Consider the following 17,190-nt stretch of genomic DNA (forward strand, 5'->3'; position numbering starts at 1 on the left):
TCATCAATAAAGTTTATCTTATAAACATGTTATTTTGCACTTCTTTATTTTGCATTACTCATCCAATGATAAATGTATTCACTTTACTGGAGGCAAGGTCTATTCGATATGAGGGTGGGAAACCCTGAAAGATTTGATGGTATATCACTGTAAGAAACTTTGTGTGAATATGTGTCTGTGTGTGTGTGTGTGTGTGTGTGTGTGTGTGTGTGTGTGTGAGCAATTCAGTCCACATATTTCTCATGGATTCAACCTTTCTTACCTCTAAGTTACCATATTTCTGATTCTTTGGTCGCAGTGTAACTAAACCAGCCGGATTGAGTATGAAAATCCGCATCAAGGGAATGAAGTGAATGGGGCACGGCATTGCTGCATGAATAGCAAGCATTTCTTGAAAGAGCAAATTGAGACCAAATAATATGAAAATTCCATACATCTTAAAAGTGTCCTCTCCCAAGTAAACGGAGAATATTTTCAGCCAGTGCCTTTGTCCTCGGTGATGCCATACACCAAAATACAGCGCAGCTATTTTGGACTCCTCCAAGTAAACCAGGAGCTCAGGCTGATTTTAGGTTATGTATATAAAACAGGCCGATGCTATATCGTCAAATCCTCTCTTTCAGTTTTTGTAACCTCTTCATTACTTGGCACTTTTTGTCCTTCTTTTCTTTGTGTGTGAAAAATGCTTCAACGGATTCTGTTTCTTGTAAGTCTAAAAAGAAAAACACAAACTTTATACATCCCCCCAGAACACCAATTTACATTTATAGCTACAGTAGCATAAGATCACATTTAACAACAGCCTGTAACATTCATCAACATTTGCATTTACATGATTTGCAGATTACATGGAAGGAAGCAGAGGTGATGGTGGAAGATTGTTTTTCCATATTGGAGGCCTGTGACGAGTGGTGTGACTCAGGGTTCGGTGCTAGGCCCATTGCTATTTGTCATTATCAATGATTTGATTAAGAATGTATAAGACATGATTAGTAAGTTTGCCATAAGGAACCGGGAAGAGGGTGTTGTACTTCCGGTGGCGCTGGTGCCAGCAGCCTCCACCTACAGCCCGGTATCTTTTTGTTTTTTTGTTTATTTAGTTATGTAAAAGTGTGTTTTTTTGTGGGCTTTTTGTGTTTTGATGTGGGGGAAGAGGGTACGGTAAGGGGGATCCCGTCCTTCAGCCGCTTCCTGGTGAAGACGCGACTATTATTCCAGTCGCGTCCTCGCCCCCCCCCCCCCAGCGGCCTACCTACTGGATTGGCGTGGCCTTTCCTGCTGGGATCGACCAGAGCTCCAGCAGCGGCGGGACAGCGCTGGAAACATCGCGGGGCTGGCGATGCCTTACCGGGGATCGCCGTCTGGAGCCCGGAGTGCTGGGCCTGCGGCACCGACATCATGGAGCTGCGGTTTGCAGGCTCCCAACGCGGGCGGCGCTGATGGACAGCGCGGGGTCCTGCAACTCGGGAGCTGCGGACTCGGGAGCTGCGGGAGGCGGCTGACCAGGAGGTCCGGGCTGCTGAGGAGGAGGATTTTCACCGTCGGGGTTCGGCGTCGGCGTTCCACCGGCCCGGCGTGAGGGCCTGGACATCGGCCCACCCGGGGCGGCGACTGCGGGTGCTAGGAAGGCCTCGACCACGAGTGTACATCTGGGAAGAACGGAGGGGAGGCTGGCTGGACTATGGTGCCTTCCTCACCTTGGTGCCAACTGTGTTATGTTGTGTCGTGGACTTTCAGTGTTTGTGCTTTTTTTTAAATTCTATTTTATTTTTAATATGTTTTATTATTGATTATTATTTATATATTTTTATTTTTATGATACTGCCTGTAAGGGAAATTCATTTCGTTGTCTCTAACTGAGACAATGACAATAAATTTGAATACAATACAATGAATACAATACAGATGCTGGAAAATCGAAGGTAGACAAAAATGCTGGGGAAATTCAGCAGTCTGAAGAAGGGTTTCGACCCGAAACGTTGCCTATTTCCTTCGCTCCATAGATGCTGTCTCAACCACTGAGTTTTTCCAGCATTTTTGTCTACCTCAGGATGTTCACCAGTTGGGCGGTGGGCTGAGGAATGGTTGATGGAGTTTTAATAGAGGAGTGCAAGGGGTTGGGGGAGTGTTGTAGAGCAGATGGATCTACGAGTGCAGGTACATTATAAATAACATCACGGTTAGATATGGTGATAAGGCTTTTCATAACTCGGCCTTCATCAGTCAGAGTTGGAGTCCTGGTTGGCCTTTATACAAGCAAGTGGGTGCAATCCCATACCCCCTGACTCATGCCTTTTAGGCTTTTAGAAGTCAGGCAGCCATTCACAATACAAGATGCCAGCCTCTAAACTGCCATTAGATTACCTGGTAGACATAAAATGCTGGAGTAACTCAGCGGGTCAGGCAACATCTCTGGAGAGAAGGAATGGGTGATGTTTCGGGTCGAGACCCTTCTTCAGTCCCGAAACGTCACCCATTCTTTCTCTTCAGAGAAATCATCTCACCTTGTTTCTGTTCTGTGTGCTGCTTTGCAAGTCATTTCGTCTCCATCTCTTCTTCATGCTGATGAGGGGATTTGCGATTCTTCTCAGAGTTGGTGGGACTAGCAGTATTAAAACAAATTGATCAATAACTGTTTCAACTACTAAAATCAGAATCAGTTTTAATATTTTCTAGTTCATCATACCATGATACCAACAGAAGCAGTCACCAAATAATGATAGTGGTTACAAGCTAGAAATTTCAAGACTCAGTGACTTCCAGTGATTTGCCCATGCAATTCAAGCAGCATTAATTAGACGAGGGAGTGCTATATTATGACAGCCTTTCAAATAAGACCTTAAACCAAAGCACTGAATGCTCTCTCAGGTGGACATGAGAGTGATGTCCTCAGACAGCAGGGCGTGCTGGTGTCCAGGCTGACTTTTAGCCCATTCACACAGTCGGAACAAGTCTCATAAACCCCCTTCACCATTTAATTTAATGGCTAACATAACTGTAACCTCAACTATACACCCTTTACCCAAGGCAGCATTTCATGCAACAAAAAACCTTTTAGCTGTACCTCAGTATACGTGACATTGCCTGAACAGTCTGTGACTCATAGCGCTGTGGCCAGTAGCGCTTTGTTTACATTCCCACGCGCTTTTTGCCTTTCAGTTACAATTTATGCTTTTGTCTTCTCCATGAGAAAAAATAAAATGGTCCCTTTAAAGAATTGGACTATTGACTCACTCAGGTAATCTGGTACATTCTTCATATGTGGCTTCACAATTGCAGGGTGCAGAGGTTTATCGTGTCTCAACAATTGAAAGTCTCTAGGATTATCCTCAAAGTATGTCTGTAAAAGAATACAAGGTCAGAGAAAAAATACCATATTTTATACCAAACTTTAATTCTCCACAAAAATATTTTCCTCAAGTTTATTTTTCCCGTGTCCATCTTAGAAATCTGATGCTAGTTGACTAACAATGCAACAGAGGATCTCACTGGCTGACTAACACTAACAGAGGATCAAGATTCCACTGACTACTGGTTTCCTAACATTGTAGCAGACGATGGAGAACCCACAGTTTCTCACCTTCAATTTCTCAGAGTTGAGTAGCTCCTGTTTGATTTCTTTGAGCCGAGCTTCCTTAATCGCCTGCTTTGTAACTGAACGCATGGCATCCTAGAAAGAGATGAAAATCTTTAAACAAGACCACACCGACCCGAGGGCATCTAAAGCATTTCCAACCCCGGGACATCTAATGCACTTCCAGACAAGGCAATATTTGTGAAATTAACTAATCATTGTAGCGTAGAATAAACACAGATTAGCTCAACAATTAGCAATATAAACATTTCATTTGTTTTGTTGGAAAGAGAAGCTGGCTGACATCAAAAATAACTCCTGGTGTTCTTCGCAACAATGTCACAGGATCTCTCATGCCTGAGGGGAGATGAAGCCTCAATTTAATGTTGCAGACAAAAATTTAATTTTCTAAATCTCACTGTTCCCTCAGTCACGTATAGTAATGTCAGCCTAGATTTTAGTGCTCAAGACTCTAGAGTGGGATTTAAAACTTCTGATTCAGAGAGGAGCGTGCTGGCTGCTGATCCCCACCCCTCAACCACACCTCAGGACCTTTGTTGAACAAATCTGAACAAATTAAATGGAAGGTACACAAAATTGCTGGAGAAACTCAGCGGGTGCAGCAGCATCTATGGAGCGAAGGAAATAGGCGAAACCCTTCTTCAGACTGATGGGGGGTGGGGGGGGAGAAGGAAGGAAAAAGGGGAGGAGGAGGAGCCCGAGGGCGGGTGGGAGGAGACAGCTAGAGGGTTAAGGAAGGGGAGGAGACAGCAAGGGCTAGCAAAATTGGGAGAATTCAATGTTAATGCCATCCGGACGCAAGGTTCCCAGGCGGAATATGAGGTGCTGTTCCTCCAATTTCCGTTGTTGCTCACTCTGGCAATGGAGGAGACCCAGGGCAGAGAGGTCGGATTGGGAATGGGAGGGGGAGTTGAAGTGCTGAGCCACCGGGAGGTCAGGTTGGTTATTGCGGACTGAGCGGAGGTGTTCGGCGAAACGATCGCCCAACCTCCGCTTAGTCTCCCTGATGTAAATCAGCTGACATCTAGAGCAGCGGATGCAGTAGATGAGGTTGGAGGAGATACAGGTGAACCTTTGTCGCACCTGGAACGACTGCTTGGGTCCTTGAATGGAGTCGAGGGGGGAGGTGAAGGGACAGGTGTTGCATTTCTTGCGGTTGCAATGGAAAGTGCCCGGGGAGGGGGTGGTGCGGGAGGGAAGGGAAGTACAGGTTTCACCAATGGTGTACAGGTTTCACCAATACAGTAATTTCTTAATAGTATTAATACCATAATTTCTTATCGTATGGATCTTCAATTAACAACTGTGTGACAAGGATAGACATCGGATGCACCACAACGGCCATCACACTTTATTCATAAGGGGACAGCTCTGACTTCACATTTGTAGAATACATTTACACTCAACAAGGAGATCTTATAAAGACAGGCCAGTAAAAAAAAATATACAACAGAAAGCAGTAGGTGATCGTCATACCTTACATCTGTAGCGGAAACCCTCAATCTCTTCAATGTGGAACCGGTAGGGTTTCAAAGCACAGTCCATGTTCTCTGTTGATACGAAATAATAAGTATTGAATCTATGAGTCAACATTGCTTAATGATCAGATGCATTCTGCTTCTGAGGTTTTTTCCTTAATGGAAGACCAGAGATTGTTCGGGGGCAGCAACAATAGTGACATTGAGGTGTAATTCTTTGCATCATGATGCTTTGGGATTTTGATGCCATCAAGGCAGAAGTGTAGAAAACCGTCTAATCTGCTGACAAATAGCAGGAAAATCTTGCCACAATCCCTTCAATTAACTAGATACATTTCATAACACATAAAACACAGGAAACAAATACCGCTTAAGCAGCTTTTCTTCTTTAGATCTTTACTTTGTATTTGCTTACAAATCTACTTTTTAAATGTTGATAATAACTAATTAGATTTGGTACACAAAAATGCTGGGGAAACTCAGCGGGTGCAGCAGCATCTATGGAGCGAAGGAAATAGGAAACGTTGCCTATTTCCTTCGCTCCATAGATGCTGCTGCACCCGCTGAGTTTCTCCAGCATTTTTGTGTACCTTCGATTTTCCAGCATCTGCAGTTCCTTCTTAAATAATTAGATTTGGTTACTGGCTACCATTCAGTGTAAATTGTGGAAAAGGGGAAAAACAGATTCTGTTGTGAATTTGGGCATGTACTTTTAATTCATAATTATTTATCTTAACAAATGAAACTGTATCACAATTACGATAAAAACGGGTTCTTAAGTTGAGATACTAGTTGTATGAACACAGTGTATCTCATGAGGGAATGAATTTCTGATCATCCCTTCCATCTGTATGTCAATGGGATGAGCGACAAAGCTCTGCGTGGGAAATTCTAGCCATGTGTATACACAATGTTGCTCTGCTCCAACTAAGCCACACCCCAACCCAACAAAGTATTTTAGGCAATAACTTAGACCAGGCAGGCTAAATGTTATTTGTATAAACCTCCAGTTAGTGCTTCTTCCACTTGATGGAGCAGTGGCAGTTCCGTGAGTGACACAAACGTCAGTGCCGTACCCTGGTTATCCACACGAGCAGTCCTGTGAGAGTAAATGGAATTTGAATTCATTACCAACCTCAGCATTCATTTTACAAATATACTATTTTAATGGTCAAAAGCACCCAAGTATCCCATTTCAGTGACCAACGCATTGCATCTGAGCAAGCAAACAAACACTGGCAGACAGTCACAAGGCTACAGATGGGAAGCGATCAGACACCAGGAGGGGGGGGAAATAGGAAGAGACGCGACGTATATAATGACATACCTTCCAACGCGATGTATGTACGAGTCCACCGTGAGCGGGAAGTCAAAGTTAATTACAGTTGACACGTTCTGAAAGTCTATGCCACGAGAAACGCCATATTCGTAATCCTTCGCTCTAAATGGGAGAAAAGATTAATATTATCTGGTAATTATGAGCATGAGAGAATGTCCTATCTAAAGAGATGCATTAAACCAAGCACTGCCTCTAGTCAGACCAAACTGATTTTCATAAATAACTGTGGGCCATACAATCAAATCCCAATAGCTTACTTCAAGTTCTACGCACAACACCTTGCCATTGTTCAAGGTAAGGGAAAAATTAGGCGGATAATACATGGGAAACATTAATCAAAGGTCCAGGAACTAACAGCAATTACAAGATCTAGTTCTAAGAATTATATGCTAAAGATGTTCAACCTAATGTAGTTCCAAGTGCACACCAACCTTGAGTATTGATGGAGAAAAATCTAGTGTCAAACACACTGAAATTTGGAGTCACAAAAGAAAATCTAGCGTTTATCAAAAACAATTTCAGGCAATCTATTCATAATGTCTTGGAAATAAATGGCGCACATGGTGGTTGTACATCTTGTTGTGTCCATTCCGAATAGAAAAAGTGGAGACAAGAACCTGCAGATGCTGGAATCTTGAACAAAACACAAACTGCAGATGGAATTCAGCGGGTCAGGCAGCACCTGGGAGGGAATGAGCAGACAAGGTTTCGGGTCTAATGAAAGGTTTAGATCTGAAACTTCATCTATCCATTTCACTCCACAGATACCTCCAGCATTCCACTCCCTGACACTTAGTCTGATGAAGGGTCTCGACCCGAAATGTCACCTGTTGCTTTTCTCTAGAGATGCTGTCTGACCTGCTGAGTTACTCCAGCATTTTGTGTCTATCTCCCTCCACGGATGCTGACTGACTGCAGAGTTCCTCCAGCACTTTGTGTTTTGCTGAAGGGAAATGTGCTACTTTAACCAATCCCACTTCATCTCTCTCCACAACCACACCTCTGCTACAGCCGCAGTCACTCAAGGCATTCCCCAAGGCTCCGTACTCGGCCCCCTCCTCTTCATCATCTACATCCTCCCCCTTGGTCAGATACTCCGCCACTTCAATCTGGACTTCCACTGTTACGCTGATGACACCCAGATTTACCTTGGCACCAAATCCCCCCACAACCCCCCCCTCTCCCATATCAACTCCTGTTTGTCAGCTATAAAAACTTGGATGCAAAATAATTTCCTCAAACTCAACAGCGATAAGACAGAATTCCTCCTCATAGGCTCCAAAGCCACACTCAGCAAAATCAATAACCCCACTCTCACCATCGACGGCACCACGGTCTCCCCATCTCCCCAGGCCCGCAACCTTGGCGTGATCTTTGATTCCACCCTCTCCCTTGAGCCTCACATCCGCCATGTCATTAAAACCTCCTTCTTTCATCTCCGCAACATCGCCAAACTCAGACCCTCTCTCACACCGCCCGCTGCTGAAAGACTCATCCATGCCTTCATCTCCTCCCGACTGGACTATTGCAACTCACTTCTCCTTGGCATCAGCTCCACCTACATCAACCGACTCTAACTGGTCCAGAACGCAGCCGCCCGACTCATCACCCATACCAAATCCTGGCATCACATCACTCCAGTCCTCAAACAACTTCACTGGCTTCCCATCTCCCACCGGATCACTTACAAAATCCTGATCCTCACCTACAAAGCCCTCCACCATCTGGCCCCCCCATATTGCATTGACCTCCTCTCCCCCTACCAACCCTCACGGTCCCTCAGATCCACATCAGCCGGTCTCCTCTCCATCCACAAGTCCAACCTCCACAGTTTTAGGGACAGAGCCTTCTCCAGGGCAGCTCCCAGGCTCTGGAACTCCCTCCCCCAACTGATCCGCAATTCCGTGTCCCTCACCATCTTCCAGTCCCGCCTCAAGACCCATCTCTTCACCTCTGCCTATCCTTAGCCCCACGTCCCCGTCCCTTTTCATCTGTGCATTAATTGCCTCATACTGTGTTTTGTATTGAATTCTGTTTTTACTTTGTGTACTAGTCATGTCTCTACTATTTATTTCATTCCCCTTACATGTTTTTCCTCTACATGCTCAATTTTTGTAAGGTGTCCTTGAGACTCTTGAAAGGCGCCCATAAATAAATAAAATAAAATAAAAATAAAAATAAATTTATTATTTCCCACCCATGGCACAGCAGGTCAGCACAGATTAAGTGCTCATTCAGTGCAACCAGGATCTCTGCCTCCACCACCCAGAACTGGGTAACTAAGGTTGTCCTTGCCAAACATGGAGATAAAGGAAAATAGTTTTAATCTTAGTAGTTGCCATTATCAGGTTCAATGGTAAGAGGTACATTCAGTCAAGATACCACCACATAGGGCTACCTGAGGAGAATAGCAGACTCACCCTTGAAGAAAAGTCAAACATTAAAAAAACTGGAATAACTATATTAAACAAAATGTTACAAGGATGTTCGGTATACAGTTCAAAGCAAGTAACTGGGCTTATGTTCTGTGGTCCATAACCATCAAGCATAATATGATTCCTCAGCACCTCACACCCTCCCTCTGCTGAGCAGACCTGCACACAGCACTCATCCTGCGGCCTAATATATGTCCAGCATGACCTCCCTAATATTGACATCAGCCAATTATGCCAAATATCTTGGATACTTCATAACCTGATTATTCATCTGTCACCCTCCTGACAAGTCAGAATATGCATCCCACAATCTCCCTCTACTTCTTAATCCCCCCAACATTTACAGTACATTCTTTGGTCTTCACTCTCCTCGTCAAATTTCACGCGATTGAATTATGCACTTTTCTGCCCACCTGGCCTGTGGACTACTTTGATCAGATGCAACCCTTCAGAAATGTATCAGATCTTTAACTATTACATAAGACAGGTTTAGTGTTGTACGAGTGTAAATAAACACTTGATGGTCAGTGTGGACTCAATGGACCCGTTTTTGAACTGTGAGACTATTAAAAATGCTTACTTTACTCCTTTGCCGTGTTTTTTCTCCTTCTTTACCATATCTGTGCTGGCAGCATCTGTCAGATCGTGTTCGTCTGTTGCAATGATGTAGTTGTAAATACCACGATTGAATTGACCGATGATATGACACCTGAAGTACATTGATAAGTAAGGCTCCTTTACAACGCAGCTTCTCCCACCACCCTCCCAACCCACACCACAGACTGTCATCTGTTCCACACAGCAGTCTCTTAACAAAAGAGCTGACTGCAATCTCTCAGTCCTGGGCTAGGCTGGGAACAGCAAAAGGTAAAAGATTGAATAGAAGTTTCAACCCAGGGGTCACTGTCTCAAAATGAGGGTTGGCCATCTAGGACCGAAACAAGAAGCTGTTCATTCTCTCAAGATTCGGTGAATCTTTGGAACTCTGCATGGCTATGGAGGCTCGGTCACTGGTTGTGTTCAAAATAGATCAATAGATCACTGGATATTAGAGAAATCAAATGACATAGGAATAAGGGTAAATGGTGGTGATATAGATCAGCCATGGTCCTGTTGAATACCCAGACCAACTGAAGAACACATATGGCCATGAGTCTTATTCTTTACAAGCTTCCCGCCTCTTCTCTAGCCAGAACTACAGCTGGCACAGTGCTGGGCTCTCTGATAAAGGAATAAAAGCCAAATTGCTGAAGTTTCCCAGGTGGCCATGTAGCATTTATGAAGAAACAGAAATTCTTCAGATTGATGATCAGTTATGTAGCAATTGTGTTGTCATTTTGCAAATTCAACATCTGTGGTACAGTACTTTATTTTTCATGCCCTTGTTGCGGAGAGGTTATGAGGGGGGGGGGGGGGGGGCGCCCCCGCGCCCGGTGGTGGACGGAGGACTGTCGGGTTAGGTGTTGAGGCACTGCATTCAAGTTCCGGATAGTGGAACAATCAGTGAACATGGTGATTGCACAAGAAAGCACGTTGAGGTAAATGATCGCCATAATCATATTGAATGGCAAGGCAGTCTTGGGGAGATGGATAACTGCTATTTCTATTTTATACGGTCCAATCTCCCCCACAAAACACAATATGGCACTCTGCATCTTCCAGTCACACAACTCAGAACTTGGGTTCTAGTCTGATGGAACAATGCAAGTATTGGTGCATTCAAAGCTAATTTCATTTAATTCTTCACATATGCATTGGTATTACTCTGTGCATACACAAGACTTTTTCCCTGTGGAACATACGGTAGGAATAAGGAAAGGTAGGTCAAAGGAGAAAGAAAGAAACATAATTGGAAAAAAAACAAGAAGACAGCAGTGAATGTATCCAAGATAAACCACACCTGGAGTGGACTGGTAGCTCTGAGTTTAGAACGCAGGAGAAGATGCTGAATTGTTCCAGGAATAACTTCAGCCGGTAACATCTGCCGATGGAATTCACAAAAACAATGGTCTTGCCGCGGACAAGGGAAAGCTTGAATAACGTGTAGGTCAGCAAGAACTTCTCCTCCTCCTCACAGTTTATGTGGTACTGAGTCAACTGGGAGCTGTCCGGAAGTCGAGACTCTTGCAGCTTCAGAATCACCTAAAGGATACGAGATTACAGTACAGCATCATGTCCCAGCCACGCAGTACTATGCAAGACAAATACAGGAACACTAGAGAACTGATATTCTCTTAGTATATTCATAATTGGCAAGGAGTTACGACTGTCAGAAAATAACATTTGCTTCCCCATTTATAAATTCACAAATCCATATCATATTCACCAGATGGATATTTCTAAAGCTCTTGTGCAATATATCCACCAGAAGGATATATCTAGGGATATTTCAAAACCTCAGGAAGCCTAAGTATCTCAAAGATATACAAATCAATCTGCATTCATAAGGCCCCACAAACAAGTAGAGCTGGAAGTCCAACTGAGTCCACATCAACACAAGTGGCGAAGAAACTCAGAGGTTCGGTCAGCATTTGCGGAGGGAAACGTCAGACAGCTTTTTGGGTTGTGACCATTCTTCAGAAGAAACATCGTCTGTCCATTCCCTCCACAGATGCCGCCTGACTCAGAGTTCCTCCAGCGCTTGTGTTTTGTTCAAGATTCCAGCATCTGCATTTGGTTCAGCATCAAATTGGCTTAAGGCCAGGTGAAACAGTCCATTACAACACCCTGCCCCTATTCATAAAACACCAATCAAATCTTTATTGTTCATTTGAAATGATGGAGTGCCTTATTCCTGAACTTAGAAAGAATGCCCAGATCTAAGCGTAGTAGTAAACCTCGGTTCAGTTCGGTTTAGTTTATTGTCACATGTACCAAGGTTGCATGATATCCAAAGATAGACACATTAAGCTGGAGTAACTTAGTGGGACAGACAAATTCTCTGGAGAGAAGGAATGGATGATGTATTGGGTCGAGACCCTTCTTCAAGTCCAAAACTTCACCCATTCCTTCTCGCCAGAGATGCTGCCTGTCCCACTGAGTTACTCCACCATGTTGTGTCTATCTTCGGTTTAAACCAGCATCTGCAGTTCCTTTCTACAGATTTGCATGCTATCCATTCAGCAGAAAGAAAATAGATGATTACAATCGAGCCATTTACAGTGTATAGAACATGATAAAGGAATAACATTTGCATTTAAGATCCGGGTTCATCAGTATTACCACCAGTAAAAAAAAGGCCTACGACAAAATGTCAAGTTGTTTTAGAAGAATTCTTACCGGGTTATGAAGCACTAGCTCTTTCAGTGCCTGAACATCTTCATTAAATGTGGCTGACATCAAGAATGCCTGATAAATCTTTGGGAGATGTCTGCAGTGGATTAGAATAAACCTGATAAGTACATATATCATACTCTGCGACATTGCTCTCAGGGTGCAAATGTTAGATCTTCTGTGACAATAAAGAGTTAGTTGATACAAAGCAAATAAAAGGTTCCGTATCCAGCATTCAGTTATCAGACCACAGTCCGAATTGTGATGCCAATGTAAACATGTAAAGAACGTTACAGATTGTCTTGGGAAAATGACATCAGCATTCCTACACAGATCCTTAAGGTGGATGGTTGGCAAAAGCAAGAACACTTTCAGGAATGACCTTGTTGTATAATGTTTATTGGTGCTTGTAGACCATGTGAGAAAAAGCATATATTGACCGGGGCTCAACGGAGGATATTTTTTGTCTCCTAATTAAAAGGTTGATAGTTCACACACCAGAAAACTGAGCATAAAAATCTAGATTTACACAGCGGGAGTGCAATACTATTGAAGCCCTGTTCAGTTAGCAAGATGGACATAAAGATTTAATGACAATTTTTAAGAATGCCAGTAGAGGGAACCTGGCGCCCAGGCAATCTTTTTTATTCTATACTCAACATTATTCCAATACAAATTATCTTGTCATGATCACTGCTGTTAATGAGTTTGTTGAGTGCAAACTCATCGCTATATTCCAAACAATTAATCACACAAAAAACCCAACAGTTGTAAAATAATTAAAGGCCTTTTATATTAATTTGTTGATTTGTTTTGCTTATTATTTATTACCCATGTGTATTTACAGGTTTGTTATAGGTAAGAATTTAATTGTTGTTATTGGTACACATGACAATTAAACACTCCTGACTATATAAATACATAGCAGGCATTTCTCCCCACTCAAAATTTACCATGTCATTTATTATTTCTTGGGAACTGCTCTTAAATTAGTACCTCTAGTTGTTCCATCTGCATCAGACCTACAACAGTAGTTGTTGCGATATCTTATATAGTCTCTCCAGAAAGTCCATTTATGGAGCCAGTCATTCAGCAGATAAAGGCCTTTTGGCCGACAAGGTTTATGCTGAACATCAAACACCAATTTGAACAAAACTATAGGGGAGGCACAATAATGCAGTGGTAGAGTTGCTGACTTACAGCACCAGGGACTCTGATTTAATCCCGACTACGAGTGCTGTTTGTATGGAGTTTGTACGTTCTCCCTGTGATCACCACATTCTAAAGACGTATAGGTTTGTAGGTTGACACAAAACGCTGGAGTAACTCAGTGGGTGAGGCAGCATCTCTGGAGAGAAGGAATGGGAGATGTTACAGGTCGAGACCCTTGTTCAGACTGAAGAAGGGTCTCGACCCAAAATGTCACCCATTCCTTCTCTCCAGATGCTGCCTCACCCGCTGAGTTACTCCAGCATTTTGTGTCTACCTTCGATTTAAACCAGCATCTGCCGTTCTTTCACACAGGTTTGTAAGTTAATTGGCTTCCGTAAATTGCCCCTGGTGTGTAGGATGTGAAACTGGCATAACATAGAATAGTGTACGAACGATTGTTGGTCGGCACAGATTCGGTGAACTGAGGGGCCCGTTTCCACGCTGTATCTCCAAACAAAACTAATCCAATTTCAATTAAATTGAAAGTCATAATATTGATACTGAATAATCAATGGAAGAATCTCGTAAAGTAGTTCACACAATAGATGTGGCCAAACTGTAAGACAAAATGCAGCAAGCAGATGGAAATTCAGTCAAACCAAATCACAAATTTTGTTTTTTACCCCAAAAGGTTCTTCAAGTCATTTTCAAATCCAAATGAGAAGACCAGATCTGCCTCGTCAATCACAAGCATTTCCAGTGATGTACAGAGACTCAGGGTATGTTGCTCCAAGTGCAGCAGAATGCGGGAGGGTGTGCCTATTACAATGTCGGGCTTCTCCATCAATATGGGCCTGAAGGAGAGAATCAGTACTGAGAAGGTCCATGCCAACGGTACAAAAAGAGAAGTTTCACAGACAAACACTAGTTATTTTTCTACCTCTGTGCTGATATATCCGCCTGTCCCGAGACATCAGCAACTCGAACATCCCACGCACAGTAGGATGTGAGTTGTCGGATCATCTGCTGTACTTGCTGACCCAGCTCCTTTGTGGGAACCAACACAAGGGCTCGCACCGCCTGCTCACAGGTGGACTGAGGAGAGACACAGGGGTTATAGAAATTCCAGCTCCACTACAGGCATCTCTGACACTCTGCTCAACTACAAACTTGGTTCCTGCACACACTTCACATTGAGTTATAAGTAGACTTCCTTGTGGCAGCAAATACATTAAGCATTGCTAAAATTGCATACTACTTAGAGAATTCATGCTGCATTTGTATTTAGGCAAGGCAAGGCAAGGCAACTTTATTTATATAGCACATTTCATACACGAGGCAGACTCAAAGTGCTTCACATAAAAACATGTCATACAATAAATGAAATAATAAAATGAAATAAAATAGAAGAACTAAAAGAAAAGAAAAGCAAAATTAAAAATGCATTATAAAAAGTGCAAAAGTTAAAAGTGCAATGTAGTTAAGATTTAGCTGAAAGCTAAAGTAAACATAAAAGTTTTCAGTCTTGTTTTAAAAGTGGTCAAAGTTGAGGCAAGTCTTAAATCTTCAGGAAGTTTATTCCAGCTATTTGTTGCATAGTAACTAAATCCTGCTTTCCCATCTTTTGTATTTACTCTGGGAATCACTAGCAGATTGGTTTCAGAAGATCTTAGCGGTCTAGAAGGCTTATATAGTGGAAGCATGTCAGTGATATACTTTGGCCCTAAACCATGTAGTGATTTATAGGTGAGCAGCAGGATTTTAAAATCAATTCTCTGACATACAGGGAGCCAATGTAAGGATTTAAGAATTGGTGTAATATGCTCAAATTTTTGGGTCTTTGTTAGAACTCTAGCAACAGCGTTCTGAACAAGCACAGTTGGCACAGGTGGCACAGTTGCTGCCTTACAGTGGCAGAGACCAGGGTTCGATGCTGACCACGTGTGCTGTCTGTACATTCTCCCTGTGACCGTATGGGTTTTCCCTGGCGCTGCGGTTTCCTCCCACATTGCAAAGACGTACAGGTTTGTAGATTAATTGGATTTGATCAAAATCGTAAATTGTCCCTAGTGTGTAGGACAATGCTTGTGTACAGGTATCGCTGGTCAGAGTGGGTCTCAGTGAGGCAAAGGGCCTGTTTCCGTAGTTTATCTCCAAACTCTAAACTCTGAGGTAGAGCAATCAAGTGTAAAGTCCAAGGTTGTAGTAGTATTCTGGTAAACAGCGCAACTGCTAAGGGGAGACACAGCAACTGCTGGGATGGGAACGTGCAATTCATAATAAAGTAACTTTGGGCAGCTGCAATTCCCTTGTTTCCAAAATCCCACTCATTGCCCGTGTACATGTTTGGAATTTAACCCTGTGCGTTGAAGGACCAAGTGTAGGAAACACACATACAGTGTGTATGAACTCTCAAAATCAGACCATGAAAACTTAAACGGATGGCGACGACTTAATGAGCAAATAGGGCGGATGCAGGAGATTACCTTTTTTGTGTTGAGAAGATGCTCGATGATGGGAATGGCATACGCTGCAGTTTTCCCAGACCCAGTTCGTGCCCTGGCAAGAAGATCTTTCCCCTCCAATGCCAGAGGAATGGCTTTTTCCTGGATTAGAGTAGGCTGGGCCCAGTTCAGTTTAGAAATTGCCTGATTATTTGTGTATTTTAGTGGGTGGAGAAAACACACATGGTTACACAACATTTGGCCATACTGTTCTAGGTTTTCTACTTTTCCTCTTAATGCAGCTCCACACATCTCTCCCTTCAGCATCTCCCTCGATCCTACTTCCCAACCCACCACCGGTATCCTATTACTCCTTTCCAACATCACTATCTCTGGGAAACAGGCTCATATCTTCCAACATTACTTCTCCAACATCACCCTCACCCTTTTTAATTCCCCTTTCGGCACCACCCTCCTCTATTCAGCAAATGTCCACCACCTCTCCCCATTTGTTTTCCATCTCCCAACCTTAATGCACTTAATGAACTGCTCGCACTCTCTGTCTTTCTCCAAGTGGCCACACCTCCTTCCCGCTAGCCCTTCCCCACAAACCTAACCTCAGATCTAACCCCCCCCCACCCTCGAGAAATGTTTATTTTCCCAGCACACACGTGACAGTGGCAAGCAAAGATCCTGTAGCTCGCTGGTGGCAAGAAACAGTTCTGAGAAACAAAAAGTCACGGGGATAAGAAATGCAACCCGACAAGGACAAAATTCACCCTCAGCCATGATCATATTGAATGACGGTGCAGGCTCGAAGGGCCGAATGGCCTACTCCTGCACCTAATTTCTATGTTTCTAGGTATGCTCCAACCCCCCCTCCTCCTCTACCCCTCTACCCCACCCCCTCCTCCTCTACCCCCCCCTTCCTTTCTTTCCCTCTCCTTCCTTCTCTCTCCTCCACTCTCCCACCCACCCAGTCACCCCTATCTTCTCCCCTTTTGTTCCCGCCTCTTTCCTCCGTCATTCACTCTCCCTCCCTCTCCCCACTCCCCCTGCCACCCTCTCCTCCTTCCCATCACCCCATCCCCCAACCACCCTCTCCTCCTTCCCTCCCTCTCCCACTCCTCTCCTCCTTCCCTCCCTCTCCCACTCCTCTCCTCCCTCCACCCCTTCCCTCCCTCTCCCACTCCTCTCCTCTCTCCACCCCTTCCCTCCCTCTCCCACCCTCCACTCCCCCCTTCATTCACACAACTCTCTCCTTCCCTCCCTCTTATCTCTATCTCCCCTTCCTCTCTTCTACCCTCTCCTTGTCCACCCTGCCCTGTCCCCCGTCTCTCTCTGCCCCCTTCCCTTCCCCTCCCCAGGGCCCCACAGCGCGGTACCTGCAGCAGCCGCTCCTCCAGTCCCATCTCGTGGAAGCCGAGTCCCTCCGCCGCCATCTTTGCTCTGGATGACGACACGGACGCCGCTC

The 17,190-nt window shown here is 44.0% G+C and overlaps 1 protein-coding gene across 1 annotated transcript; it reads right to left on the reverse strand.

Moving 5' to 3' along the window:
- Nucleotides 1-220: 220 nt before the first annotated feature.
- On the reverse strand, nt 221-17,190 carry ddx56 (DEAD-box helicase 56). Its single transcript, XM_033014160.1, has 14 exons — nt 17,102-17,190; nt 15,759-15,920; nt 14,213-14,367; nt 13,956-14,126; nt 12,127-12,217; nt 10,748-10,989; nt 9,428-9,556; nt 6,401-6,514; nt 6,078-6,172; nt 5,072-5,145; nt 3,581-3,670; nt 3,235-3,340; nt 2,505-2,602; nt 221-712 (listed from the first exon to the last, which is right to left on the reverse strand). Exons 1-14 carry the CDS (start codon nt 17,156-17,158, stop codon nt 641-643), a joined length of 1,656 nt encoding a protein of 551 aa, XP_032870051.1. The 5' UTR covers nt 17,159-17,190; the 3' UTR covers nt 221-640.

Source organism: Amblyraja radiata, chromosome 39 (assembly GCF_010909765.2).
Source record: "Amblyraja radiata isolate CabotCenter1 chromosome 39, sAmbRad1.1.pri, whole genome shotgun sequence".
Classification (NCBI taxonomy): domain Eukaryota; kingdom Metazoa; phylum Chordata; class Chondrichthyes; order Rajiformes; family Rajidae; genus Amblyraja; species Amblyraja radiata.

Coding starts and splice junctions, on each gene's coding strand:
- ddx56 (XM_033014160.1), bottom strand. CDS start 17,158: ATGGCGGCGGAGGGACTCGGCTTCCACGAGATGGGACTGGAGGAGCGG. Junction 6,515..9,427: donor AAACACGGCAAAGGAGTAAA/GTAAGCATTTTT, acceptor TCTCCCATTTAG/AGCGAAGGATTACGAATATG. Junction 3,341..3,580: donor TCAACTCTGAGAAATTGAAG/GTGAGAAACTGT, acceptor ATTCTTTTACAG/ACATACTTTGAGGATAATCC.